The 14,163-nt window shown below is 38.2% G+C and overlaps 2 protein-coding genes across 2 annotated transcripts in view; both read left to right on the top strand.

Moving 5' to 3' along the window:
- Nucleotides 1–9,338, top strand: part of LOC107566760 (adhesion G protein-coupled receptor B2-like) — an 85,660-nt gene extending 76,322 nt beyond the window's left edge. The window contains exons 2-3 of the mRNA XM_016252289.1: nucleotides 8,279–8,963; nucleotides 9,334–9,338. Coding sequence (XP_016107775.1) covers nucleotides 8,294–8,963; nucleotides 9,334–9,338 — 675 coding nt within the window. The 5' untranslated portion in view covers nucleotides 8,279–8,293. The remainder of the gene's footprint in view (nucleotides 1–8,278; nucleotides 8,964–9,333) is intronic.
- Nucleotides 9,339–10,129: 791 nt separating this feature from the next.
- The window catches only part of LOC107566759 (adhesion G protein-coupled receptor B2-like), a 129,881-nt gene continuing 125,847 nt past the window's right edge, over nucleotides 10,130–14,163 (top strand). Inside the window, exons 1-2 of the mRNA XM_016252288.1 lie at nucleotides 10,130–10,194; nucleotides 10,287–11,083. Coding sequence (XP_016107774.1) covers nucleotides 10,130–10,194; nucleotides 10,287–11,083 — 862 coding nt within the window. The remainder of the gene's footprint in view (nucleotides 10,195–10,286; nucleotides 11,084–14,163) is intronic.

Genomic DNA, 14,163 nt, shown 5'->3' with positions numbered 1-14,163 from the left:
AATAAATTCTTTAAAAATCCTACAATGTGATTTTCTGGATTTTTTTCCCTCATTTTGTCTCTCATAGTTGAGGTATACCTATGATGAAAATTACAGGCCTCTCTCATCTTTTTAAGTGGGAGAACTTGCACAATTGGTGGCTGACTAAATACTTTTTTGCCCCACTGTAAGTGTACTAGTTCAGTACTCCTTGAGACTAAATTGGCCCACTTTCTAGTATATAAAAATATACTTTTTAAGTATACTTTAAGTATAACAGTAGTAAACTAAGTACACAACTAGTTTACATCTATGTGTTTAGTTTGTACTGCAACTACACTAAAAGGGAACTTATAGGCATACTGATAGTTTACAAATTAAATACTTGTAGCAGTTTTATCACACCTTGAAGTATAGTCTCAGTAAACTACTAGTTTAGTAGTTTTATACTGCAAGTATACTCGTAAGTTTTCTTTAAGTGAACTTTACATCATACTTGAAGTATACTGCTATGTCCCTATTTAAGTATTAATTTGTATATATTTTGTTATATGCAGGGTTTGAAATTAACACCCGCCAACCCGCCAAATGCGGGTAAAAATCAGCTGTGGCGGGTAACGCTGTAAAATCACTAGCCAATTTGGCTAAATCCAACACAGGATTTAGTGCGCGTGCGCTTTTATAGTGCGCTCTTTCGCTGCATGATTCAGTCTATTAATATGCATTAACAATGATCACATACTTCAAGATAAGGAGGCAGAAAATGTATATATTTATATCAGTTCATATAGTTAATCAATATCACATGAAGAGTGCCGTTTTTTCTTTGAAAATCAGCATGGTTACAAATGTGATATTTATTTTATACAAGAGTTCAATAAACAATAAGTTAATATCTAGAAACTTACATTTTAGACACCATATTGGCTGTTTTTGCGCTATTTCTGTGCAATTTCGCCAACAAAAAACATTCCAAACACAGCCACAGCACTGGTTTGCATCTCTGAGCAACATAACGTTGTTTTGTTTCTGAATGAATCAACCGTTTAAATGATTCGGTTCAATCGCAATGACTGACTTAACAGTGACTTGCTGCCACCTACTGGCGGTTTTAATTTCACATTTAAAGTATCTTTTCATTTTTTTAATAATTTCAAATATCAGTATTCAACATTTCATGTTTTAAATATCAAAACATTATTTATGCATTTGTAACTGCAGTTTAAAGCATTCCATGTCCCTCTAAGCTGCATTAACATGTGTAAATGCATCTAAATGCCAATTCATATGCAACTTCTGCAAAGATAAATTTTATTGATACCGATTAATATATAATTATAATTAAATGTAAGAATTTGATTCAAAAGATGATGTACACTTTTAGAAAAAAATGGCTTTATAAAGGTAAGAATGCCCATAAAAGTAAAAAATCCATCACTGCTGTGAACTGACCCACACACAGAATATGAAGAATATCAAAAACTTTAGGAGTCAGCTGTCCACGGTAGTCCTTAAGATATCAGCACAATAACACACTCTGCAAAATATCGTCTAATTATCGTTATCGATAAAATCACATCAAATATTGAGATATTATTTTTTGTCAATATCGCACACCCCTAGTACTGACAAAATAATTTGCAATGCTCGCTTTGTCACGCCCAGTGTAGATGGCCTCAAACTGTTGGTGTATTTGTGAAGAATGCCCATAAAAGTAAAAAATCCATCACTGCTGTGAACTGACCCACACACAGAATATGAAGAATATCAAAAACTTTAGGAGTCAGCTGTCCACGGTAGTCCTTAAGATATCAGCACAATAACACACTCTGCAAAATATCGTCTAATTATCGTTATCGATAAAATCACATCAAATATTGTGATATTATTTTTTGTCAATATCGCACACCCCTAGTACTGACAAAATAATTAGCAACGGTCGCTTTGTCACGCCCAGTGTAGATGGCCTCAAACTGTTGGTGTATTTGTGTATTTTTTTTCTTTTTTTTTGTGGTTAGTAGAAGTTATGAATGGCCGGTAACTTAAAAATTGAGTAGCCAAATTGGCTGGTGAGTGAAAAGGTTAATTTCAATCCCTAGTTATATGAATATCTGAACATACAAACATCAAAAGAAAGAACAGGGTATCTGCTTGTAAACAAAAACATTTTATTCTAGCTTCATGCATTCTTTTTTATAAACACTTGAATGTGGATAAGTTTCATAAAAAAAAAAAGAAAGATAGAAAGAGAAATATTTTGACAAAAAAAGACTATGAATTGGATTCAGAATGATAATCAAAATGTAGATGGAGTCTATCAGCACCCCAAAGCTTGACAGTCATTACCTCTTCATGGGTCGACATTTTATTCCTTAACGTTACACAGTTTTGATGCTGTTTTATGTCTGGTCGTGTTAGATTACATGTGGAAGCATCTGTTGTTTTGGTTTCTTCTTTGCTTGTGTTTTGGAAATTCTGTACAGAATGTGTGTAATACCGCCCTCTGCCGTATAACAATGCAAACATGGATTCCCGGAGCACAAGTCTTATACTTAGACTTTTTAAGTATACTTAAATGTCATTTTAAGTATATTTCTGAGAAGTACATAATAAGTAGACTGAAAGTATACTTTCCTATTTTTTAGTTTAAAAGGAGTATACTAATAGCACACTTTAATAAACTTATTTTTCGTAAGGGAAATCTCGATTCATAACTGTAGTGTCACAAAAGTATGTTGGCTATTTAAACAGGACGTGCCTTTAAATATGTCCCACCCAAACCTTGCGTTATTTAAGATAGGAGCGTTATAGCAGAAAAAAATCCATACTTCATAAATATCAAAGCCATATCAAAGCCATCCCTGCATCTCTAAAGATCTTCTTTAGAGAGGTGAAGATCTTCTTTTCTCAGAGGTGGTTTAGTGTTTTTTTTTGTGTGCTGCTCTTCTGTTGTTACTGACAGCTGCTTACTGGTGTTCTTAATGAACCGGAATGAACAAGTCTTCATTTGTAAAAATAATCATGTACACAGAAATGTATGAACGTAGTAGATATTACAAGAATAAAGTAAACATTATATGATAAATGGTGACTGTGTTGATATTAAAGGCCTTAATGTTATTTTTGCTTTGACTGCTCTCATTCGGTGACCTGTGTCTATCATTAATTTGAACAGACAGCTGCCTTAAAATGAGTTGAACAAATTATATTATAGTGCAAGTTTCAAAGTTGTTTGACATTTTCAAACAAAGTCCAATAGTAGAGAGTGTGTCTCTGGGTCCAGGTGATGTAAGGTCAATGTGCTCTTTAGTCTAGGGTTTATAACAGTCCATCAAAGAAAACTTTAGGATGACCATGGCACTTATGTACATTAAAAAGCTTTTATTATCAGATGGCTACATACAATGCTTTGAAGAGTTTTTAGATTAGCCATCTGTTAAAGGATAAGCTCACTTTCAGAATAATAAAAAAAATCCTGATAATTTACTTTAAATTTGTTTATTGTTTACTGAGGCAAAAGTCGTAGTTAAGGACCTTAAATTAAACTGTGACCAGATTATCACAATGATATATAAATAAATAAATAAATAAATAAATAAATAAATATATATATATATATATATATATATATATATATATATATAATTATGTTAGATCCTACATTAATATTGATGGGCCTTTGGGCACCTAGAATTGTTCTCACATTTTACGGCATCAACGTCGGCCCTGGACGATGCAACACTAATGTGCTAACACAGCTTGGTTGTGATATATTCCCTCAGGTTTTGCCTAACTGAAGCATCTCCTCCAATATCAATTAAAAGTGTTATCTTGCCATCTCCGATTTTTACAATTTCTTTTTTAAGACAGGCGCTGCTGGCATTGAATGAATCCACAGGGTAGTTTCGTTGTACAACAAACACATGTATTCTGCTGTGACGATTTAGACTCAATTCAGAAATGTATCCAATCCAGGACCACATATGAAAGTAGAGTAAATCGGACTTGAAAGGATTTGTTCACACGACTCAGATTAGTGTCGCATGTATACAAACATTCAGACATGGCCTGTCTGCACACTGCAGTTTAAAATAGCCAGTGACAAAAAAAACTGTTCTGCATCACCGTAATCCCACAAAATAAATCAATAAGTAAATAAGCAAAAGCATGATCAGATAAGCTTTTTTCAGTAATGAGGAATGAGTGAAGTGATAAGCACCTGTGAAATGGAGTGCAACTCGCTTCTCTGTGCCAGTTCATCTACAGTATTTATTTCTTGGTAGAATAATTTGTTTGTGCCATTTTGTTCATGTAAACCCTTTATTCCAGCCATCTCATAATAAGCTTGAGTCAGGAACCTCTCATCAAATGAAAGATGTATCCACTTTAAACCCTCGTGTTTTCATCTGCCTTGTCTAAAGGCCCCTCTCCAGAGCCAATTCTTAGGTCCATTTAACTCACTTCGCTGCTGGTGACTGATTCCAGCACACCTCAGACACGGAGCTAATGGGCTGCTTGGATGCATTGGAATATTCATAACATCCCAACAGATGCGTGACTAGACAAATGCATTTTATCTTTATATATTTAACTTGTAATATTCAACCTATCAAAGATGAACTTGAAATAAGCATGGAAGGCTGCAAACTCAGCAAAAATGGATGCGGTTCTGGTATATGGGTCAATGACATTAGTGTATCCACAAGAAAAAGAAAAAAAAAAACTTTAAACAATCTAGTTTAAAACACACATGCCAAGTTTTTAAGAAAGGTTTTAAATATGTCAATGAATGTATATATGAATGATTCAGATCATCAAACACATTTTAATATTACACAAAGATAACACGAGTAAATACAAAATACAGTTTTGAAATTATTTCATTTATTAAGGGAAAAAAGCGGTTTCACTACGTGAAAAAGTAATTGCCCCCTAAATCTAATAACTGGTTGTGCCACTCTTTGCAGCAACAACTACAATCAAGCGTTTGCGATAACTGGCAATGAGTATTTCACATCGCTGTGGAGGAATTTTGGCCCACTCTTCTTTGCAGAATTGTTTTAATTCAGCCACATTGGAGGGTTTTCGAGCATGAATGGACTGTTTAAGGTCATGCCACAGCATCTCAATCGGATTTAAGCCCAGACTCTGACTTGGACACTCCAAAACCTTAATTTAGTTTTTCTTGAGCCATTCAGAGGTTAACTTGCTGGTGTGTTTGGGATCATTGTCCTGCTGTATAACCCAAGTGCGCTTGAGCTTAATGTCACAAAGTGACGGCCGGACATTCTCCCTCAGGATTTTCTGATAGAGTGCAGAATTCATATATCCATCAATTATGGCAAGTCATCCAGGTCCTCAAGCTGTAAAGCAGCCCCAGACCATCACACTACCACCACCATGTTTGACTGTTGGTATGATGTTCTTTTTATGAAATGCTGTGTTGGCTTTACGCCAGATCAGTCAGTCCACAGAATATTTGCCCAAAAGTCTTGGGGATAATCAAGATATTTTTGCATTTTGTATTTACTTGCATTATCTTTGTGTAATATAAAAATGTGTTTGATGATCTGAATCTTTTAAGTGTGATAATAAAAGATTGTTAAACTATTTAGTTTTTTTTTTTTTGAAACATTAGTCATAATGAACAAGTTGAAAAACATTATAATGTCAATATATACCATTTACAAAGGATTATAAAAGAGGAAAAACATATGGTGGGTTTTCATACACATAAACATTACTACATTATTACTACAAAGTTGTTTAACTTTATTATAAACCAAATTGGTATAAGACTATCAGAAAGAATATCTCAAAAAATAATTAAGTCATTTATAATAAAAGATATAGACATAATTTTACATTTTTATTTTATTTTTAAATCAAGATGACAGTTCTATTAAAGGTGGGATAATGACTTTAAACACATGAATTCTGTTTTTTCTTTCAGTTTTTCTGACAGTCTTATCACAGAAGTGGTGTGCTCAAGTCATTGTATCTCTAAATTGCATTTTAATGTATTTTTGTTTATTAAATTAATAGATAAGACAAAAAAATGTGATTGTCATGTCATGTGCCACATCCTATTAATCAAAAACTCAAAGACCTATACATGTGTCACAGTGGGAAACTAAAGGATGCATGTGTGCGTGAGAGTGGGGGAGATTAGTTGAAGGGCTAAACCCTCCACAGAAGAGTCATCAGTCTTCTCAGCACATCCGTCAGGGATTTTCAGACATTTGAGAAAAGTATGCGTGTCCATTTTGTGTCTTTGTGAATAGGATTGCGACCTTCACAGAGAGAACACGCAGCCCTGAAATGATTTACAAGTCTGCTCTGAGTGAGAGTGGGAAGGAGGAGAGGAAGGGTGAGACAGAATGACAAAGAGGCAAAAACGAGGAGGAAAGTCAGAGAGTTTCCACCTATTGATCCAGGTGGGAGTGTACGGAAACCCAAAGGCCCTCCAAATGAAGGACGTACCACTGCAGCCGACTGTATGCCAGTAATGTGACCCACTAACCACATGTAATTAAGACAAAGGGACCGGTGGCAGAGGGGCGGGCTGAATGAAAAGTGAGCGGCGGCTCAGGAGAGGCTGAATTGGGGCTCGCAAACGCAGCTGTGGAAAAAGGCTGGCGTGAGGAGCTCTGGCAGGTGGGAATCAAGACCGAAGGGGCTGATTTACAGGAAAACTTTCTGCTTCATTAATGCTGTCAGAGAGCTTAAATGGCCCCGATATGTGACACGACCGTTCCTCTCCATCTCGCTGTGTTTTCTCCTGTCTTGGGTTTTCTGTTGTCATTCTCGTTCTCTCTGGCTGTTTGTTTTTGACACTCTGCAGTGTCTCCGCAGAAGAGATTAAAGAGTATTAGTGAAGTAAATCTGTTAATGAATCTAATATTCAAATAACATTGTGTTGCCCTTCTTGCAATCTCTCCTTCAGAACTCCCCTTCTCTTTTGTTTTACCAACAGAGCTTTACACAAATCAAATTATCAAATTTAGCATGATTGAGGCACTATAGTTTTTATTTTCGTATTTTCTGTTTTCATTTTAAAATTTTTGTTAAAGTTTTAGTAATTTTGTTTTTGTCATTTTTAATAGTTTTTATTTTTTTTTTTATTTCAGTTTTATTTATTTTAGTATATGAAGAATGTTAATGAGAATGATGTCAGTTTGTTTCAGTTAACAATTATTTAAAGCATTTTTTTTTCTTTTATGGCTATCATTTTTGTTTCTGTTTTAGTTAACTAATAAACCTGGTATTTAGGGCTGTGATGACTAATTGGTAATAATGAATGAAAATGATTAGCAATCGATTTTATTATGGATTTGGCATGTTTATACTGTGCTTGGAGAATCATCATCAGTGATGTAGAAAATGAATAATTTAATATGTGTAGTGTATGATTGTATATGCAGGTGTGGTCATGTTTTTGATGAGTGCTTGTTATGCTAAATGCATTTGAGATGTTTTGTTTTTATATATATGGACACATCTTGTATCTTGCTATTTTGTGCTTACAGTTCAAGCATTTTTGTTCTAACAACAGCATTTTATTTGCTGTCTTCCTTTTGATCAACAAAATGACTATATGCTCCACAACACTGCAAACCATACAGTACACATTTTTGCTTTGTGTTCTTTGACAAGATGGTCAATCTGTGACACTTTGGCCCTCAGTTGTTATTTATGCAAATTCATAAGTTTAAAAAGTTGAAACATGAACTTTGGTATCCAGCACAGAACTTTCCGGTCCTGTGTTTACATGCATGTGTGTGGAAGTATGTATGGCTGCAGCTTTAAACTTGCATGGCTCTCAATTAAACAGAACCCAGCAGACATTTTATTTTGATTAAAAACTTTTAATAAAAACATATGTTAAGGCAAAGAAAAGATTCTGTGGCCAAAGGCTATTTCTGCTAAAACCACCTGGCTTTGCTCAAATATTAAAATTTTAGCACAGATAGCACATTCTGCCTATTTATACTTTGTGCGAATAACATTTAATTCGATCTGCACTTGGTGTAAACAAGACGCAATTAATTGCTATTGATATTTGGTGTAAACAGTATCTACTACTATCTATGTCTATGCCTTTATTTGGTTATACTGTTCAGCTGCTTTCAAACTGTGTTTTGTATAGCAATAGATTTAAATATTGCTTGAAGAAGAAAAATGAGCAAGATATGATCTGATTAATCAAAGACATATTTGATAGATTAATTAATTAGTTGTTTGACCTCACTGAAATGGTGTTTGGATCACTCATCTATATTTCTTTCTTCCCCCGCAGGACAAATGACATAGGATGAACACTGCTGGTCATCTCTGGCTGTCTGTGCTGTCATCCCTTTTTGCACTGGCCTGGGCCGTGGAGCCGTTGGGTCAGGCTGTCCCCTGCTCCTCTCTGGTGGCTGGGGTCTTATACGGCTCCTTCTCGCTCAGGGACCTCTTTCCTAGGCCATCGGCTCTGACATCTGGATGCTCCTGGACTGTGGAGAACCCTGACCCCACCAAGTACTCGCTCTATTTCCGCTTCAATCGCCATGCCGGCGCGTGTTTAGCTTTTTCCCCGCTGGTGCTGCCCCTGGACCACTACCTCTCAAACCAGACCTGTGGCCCCCCAGACCAGCCCACCTTCCCCTCGGACCCTGAAGCCGTTGAGCTTTGCATGGTCCCAGGACCCCACACCTTCCTGCAGTTCGATAAGAACTATGTGCAGTTGTGCCTGACCACTCATCCCAACAAAGACGGCGACAACGGAGATGGGACATCCGAGGGCCAAGCCCCCTTGTCAGCAGAAACTCTGGACTTCCGGCTCGTAGAGGTTCTGCTCATTAATAATGAGAATTCGAGTCACTTTACGTGTGGAGTCCTGTGCCGATGGTTTGAGGAGTGCTTGCACATCAGCTCAGGCTGGGAAACCGAGAGCTGCAGTATCACCCAGACGGGATGCGTTCCTTTCCAGACTGATACATGTCAACTATTTTGTTTCTCATCTGTTCTTGAATTTCTTTAGATCGCAGCATGATGTGTTGCTCTTTAAGCATTCTTCACTTTGTCAGACAGGTTCTATTTAAGTGATTTCTTGATTCAACAGGTCTGGCAGTAATCAGGCCTGTGTGTGGCTAGTGAAATTTAACCCAGCTTTCTAAAATAATGTGGTTAATCACAGTTCTTTGATGATTTAACAGGAGGGGACAATTACTTTTTCACGTAGGGCCATGTAGCTTTGGACAGCATTTTTCCCTTAATCAATGAAATAATCATTTAAAAACTGCATTTTGTATTTACTTGCATTATCTTTGTGTAATATAAAAATGTGTTTGATGATCTGAATCTTTTAAGTGTGATAATAAAAGATTGTTAAACTATTTAGTTTTTTTTTTTTTGAAACATTAGTCATAATGAACAAGTTGAAAAACATTATAATGTCAATATATACCATTTACAAAGGATTATAAAAGAGGAAAAACATATGGTGGGTTTTCATACACATAAACATTACTACATTATTACTACAAAGTTGTTTAACTTTATTATAAACCAAATTGGTATAAGACTATCAGAAAGAATATCTCAAAAAATAATTAAGTCATTTATAATAAAAGATATAGACATAATTTTACATTTTTATTTTATTTTTAAATCAAGATGACAGTTCTATTAAAGGTGGGATAATGACTTTAAACACATGAATTCTGTTTTTTCTTTCAGTTTTTCTGACAGTCTTATCACAGAAGTGGTGTGCTCAAGTCATTGTATCTCTAAATTGCATTTTAATGTATTTTTGTTTATTAAATTAATAGATAAGACAAAAAAATGTGATTGTCATGTCATGTGCCACATCCTATTAATCAAAAACTCAAAGACCTATACATGTGTCACAGTGGGAAACTAAAGGATGCATGTGTGCGTGAGAGTGGGGGAGATTAGTTGAAGGGCTAAACCCTCCACAGAAGAGTCATCAGTCTTCTCAGCACATCCGTCAGGGATTTTCAGACATTTGAGAAAAGTATGCGTGTCCAGTTTGTGTCTTTGTGAATAGGATTGCGACCTTCACAGAGAGAACACGCAGCCCTGAAATGATTTACAAGTCTGCTCTGAGTGAGAGTGGGAAGGAGGAGAGGAAGGGTGAGACAGAATGACAAAGAGGCAAAAACGAGGAGGAAAGTCAGAGAGTTTCCACCTATTGATCCAGGTGGGAGTGTACGGAAACCCAAAGGCCCTCCAAATGAAGGACGTACCACTGCAGCCGACTGTATGCCAGTAATGTGACCCACTAACCACATGTAATTAAGACAAAGGGACCGGTGGCAGAGGGGCGGGCTGAATGAAGCCGTGGAGCCGTTGGGTCAGGCTGTCCCCTGCTCCTCTCTGGTGGCTGGGGTCTTATACGGCTCCTTCTCGCTCAGGGACCTCTTTCCTAGGCCATCGGCTCTGACATCTGGATGCTCCTGGACTGTGGAGAACCCTGACCCCACCAAGTACTCGCTCTATTTCCGCTTCAATCGCCATGCCGGCGCGTGTTTAGCTTTTTCCCCGCTGGTGCTGCCCCTGGACCACTACCTCTCAAACCAGACCTGTGGCCCCCCAGACCAGCCCACCTTCCCCTCGGACCCTGAAGCCGTTGAGCTTTGCATGGTCCCAGGACCCCACACCTTCCTGCAGTTCGATAAGAACTATGTGCAGTTGTGCCTGACCACTCATCCCAACAAAGACGGCGACAACGGAGATGGGACATCCGAGGGCCAAGCCCCCTTGTCAGCAGAAACTCTGGACTTCCGGCTCGTAGAGGTTCTGCTCATTAATAATGAGAATTCGAGTCACTTTACGTGTGGAGTCCTGTGCCGATGGTTTGAGGAGTGCTTGCACATCAGCTCAGGCTGGGAAACCGAGAGCTGCAGTATCACCCAGACGGGATGCGTTTGTCCCAACACGGCCCCTCCGGTCTCCCTACTGCCCACTGCTCCACTCTTATATAACCACTCTTTAGACCCCAGCGCGAGTGTGTTGCAATCCCCACCCGACGACTGTTGTGTCACACAGCTGCATTCAAAGAATGGCATCGCTATAGCACCCAGGGATGTCCGGCAAGGTAAGCCAAGCTTCCTTCTGACCAGCTGTTAGCTGTTTCATTTACAGCCTGCTCCATTAAAATCAATTAAGCTGCTTTACAAGCTACTTTGTTTGATTGGGTAACCATGGGCTCGTTTTGGATCACAAGCAAAGTGTTTCACTTTCAGCTTGATTTCATTTGATTTGATTTGGAGAGCTCATTTTATATTTCAATTATTAGCCTCTAATTACAAAAGGGAAACTTTAACTTTAAAGTGCTTGGAACTGCCTCCAATCAGGATAAGTGTTTGTGATAAAATAGTAATCACTGACTCCCCTTGGCTGCACTGTTTGGTCCTGCTAATGATCTTATACATTATGTTCTAACTGGGTGTGATTTGAAAAGCTTCAAGTGACAAGTAATCTATCAGTAGAGTCTGATCATTTTGTGTTTATTATGCAAGGTTAGGTCTGGTCCTCAAATCTGATTGGCTGAGCAACGATTCAAGAGCTCTGATATTTAGCGCAGCACTTGGAACTGAATCAATTCTCTTTGTCTGTATAGTAGGATTTCAGGGACTCTTTCTGCAAGATATATTGTTAAGCTAGTAGATGGTAACAAATAACTGTGTTATAATGACTCACTAAATCGATAATCACTATAATAATCACTAAACCGATTAATTCAATACCCTGATTCAATCAGGAGTAAAGAGTCATTAATTCACTGGACCACTGCTTCATTCAGAAATAAAACAAGTTGACTGTTTCTGAACATTCATTCAAGCAAACTATTTCTTACTATTTCTGCCACAAAAAAGTAAAAATAGTAAGAGTAGTATGCTAGTATGTAGTTCTGAATTCTGCATGTGTTATGAGTAAGCCTGAATCATTCGTTCAACTGATTCATTTAAAAACACAGATTCTTTCAGAAATGAGCGAGGCATTGAACCACTGAAACTATTTTTTCAAAACGCTGATTCGTTCAGGGAACAAATCGATTAATTCAGTGTGTTTACATGTACCCTCATAATGAGATTATAATGACATTTTGGCAATATCACGGTTAAACTTTACCTCATGTCAACGCAATAATTCGATCTAAATAATGCGATTAAGCTCATAATCACAGCAAGCATGATCATATTAAAGGTGCATTAAGTGATTTTTTTGCCAAACAATGTTGATATTTGAAAGCACCAAAACAAACACGCCCATAGTCCAACAGGACCTCACCCCTATTTTGATATCTCCGCCCCACATGTACATACACAACCCTGGCATAACGACGACCGCAGAAACAAGTGAAGATGACACAAGCATATTCAAACAAAAGCCAACACAGATAAGTTGTTTGAAACAATGCAAAATCAACGGTACTCACCTATCAAAAAGAAACAACGCAACCTCGCGGGTCCTACCTCTTGCCTGGTCGTAACCCTTCTTTTTAATGTTTTGTTCCTCCTATATTTACCTCTTTTTTATCTTCCAGTTCTCTCTTTCTATAGTCGATCTGCTACTCTCTGTCCTGTGCACTCAAATTGAGTGCTCTCTTCTCTCTATCACTACAAGACATGCCCCTTACTGCTGATTGGCTGCAAGTGTGTTTTGGGACATGGTCCGACACTGCGGTCAAAAGCATTTTTCAAAAATTGCTTAGTTCACCTTTAACATAGGTGGCGTACGCATGTAAACACCTTAATCGCATTATTGCTGCTCTGACCGAAGTGTGCATGTGGTTGTGATGTACATAAATGACGTGACACGCACCTGCAGTAATACGCAGATTAGAAATGATGGTGGGGAAGCAAGCATCGCATTTCAGGGGAGCCAGGGGAAACAGAGTTCATGTTGTCGACGTTGCGCGTCATTTTTCAGTTTATCAGACCCATAGGCAATCAGCGCCATTGATAGACGTCATTATGTCGTGTATAGAAACATTCTGCGTGTATTTCTGATTGAGGGACAGAGAGAGTCAGAAAGTGTGTTATTGACACCGAAAAAGAAGGGACTAGGAGGGGAAAGTGAGAATGAGAGGATGTGTATGTGCACGCATGCTTCAGCCGGGCTTTTCCTGGCTCACTCTAGTGCCTCTCAGCTAAAGCCACACTGAGTTTTATCCTCCCTTGAGTCAGCATGCTGATTGGCTGTGCCAGACAGGAGGACACTGCCAATATGCTTGTTACAGAGATGCAGCCTTCTCCTGTGCCCGCTAAGACTGCACATTAAACGGCCTTCTCCTCAAAGCTGACATCACTGACACCAGCCAATTTCAAGCATGGAGAGTTCTTCTCTGGAAAGTTGTTGACAGTATTTTTAGGTGCATATTGGGAGATTTTTTTCCGTAATTAGGCCACTCTGGAATAGAGGATATATAGCATCCTGCACAGTCATTGCAAATGATTCAAAAGCATAACAAATTATGCAGGAAATCAGAGCACTCAGGCATATAGGTCTCTTAACTACTATGTAATGTAATAATCCGTCTAATTCTGCAGTGCAGAAGTAAGCTAGTTATTTTCTGTGAATGTGTGAGACTTCATTAGCTCCTATAGGTAAATAACTAGAGAAATTACATAATTGTATTCAACTATTTGTGCTACAAATCAGTGTGTTTATAATTATGACAATACATTCAAATAATATCAAGTTCCCTTTCAGTCAGTCACGTTCTACGTTACGTCAGTTGTGACTGACTAATTGGGATCTCGCCCGAGAGCCCAATCCCCTTCGAGTGTTAACTAAACAAGCCAATGACAGTTGGCGTGCGTGTTTCGCCATGCGCACCCCAGCGCGGGTATAAAAGGAGAGCGCGTGCAAACGCACATCAGCTTTTCGCTTCTGAGCCGAGCCTTCTCAGGACGAATCTCCGCGAGTGTTTGGAAGAAACAGCTGGCGTTGGTGTTACGGTGCGTCAGCGGGGGTTGCCATTCAGTGCTGCTCATCTTCAGCGTGTTGCAGCTGCCATTCTGCAGTCTCGCCGCGACCTCCCCTGGGCGCTTCAGCGCTCTCTCTAAAAGAGTGTTTCCTTTTTTTCCTAAAAGAGCAAATGTCTAAAAGAGCTCCACGAGCGACAGGCGTCTTTTTAAAGATGGCTTCCCGCTCGTGCGTTTCTGGATG

This window comes from Sinocyclocheilus grahami, unplaced genomic scaffold (genome assembly GCF_001515645.1).
Source record: "Sinocyclocheilus grahami isolate Dianchi unplaced genomic scaffold, SAMN03320097.WGS_v1.1 scaffold1099.1, whole genome shotgun sequence".
Lineage (NCBI taxonomy): Eukaryota > Metazoa > Chordata > Actinopteri > Cypriniformes > Cyprinidae > Sinocyclocheilus > Sinocyclocheilus grahami.
The sequence above is the reverse complement of the archived record's forward strand: the minus strand, read 5'-3'. Positions and strand labels throughout refer to the sequence as shown.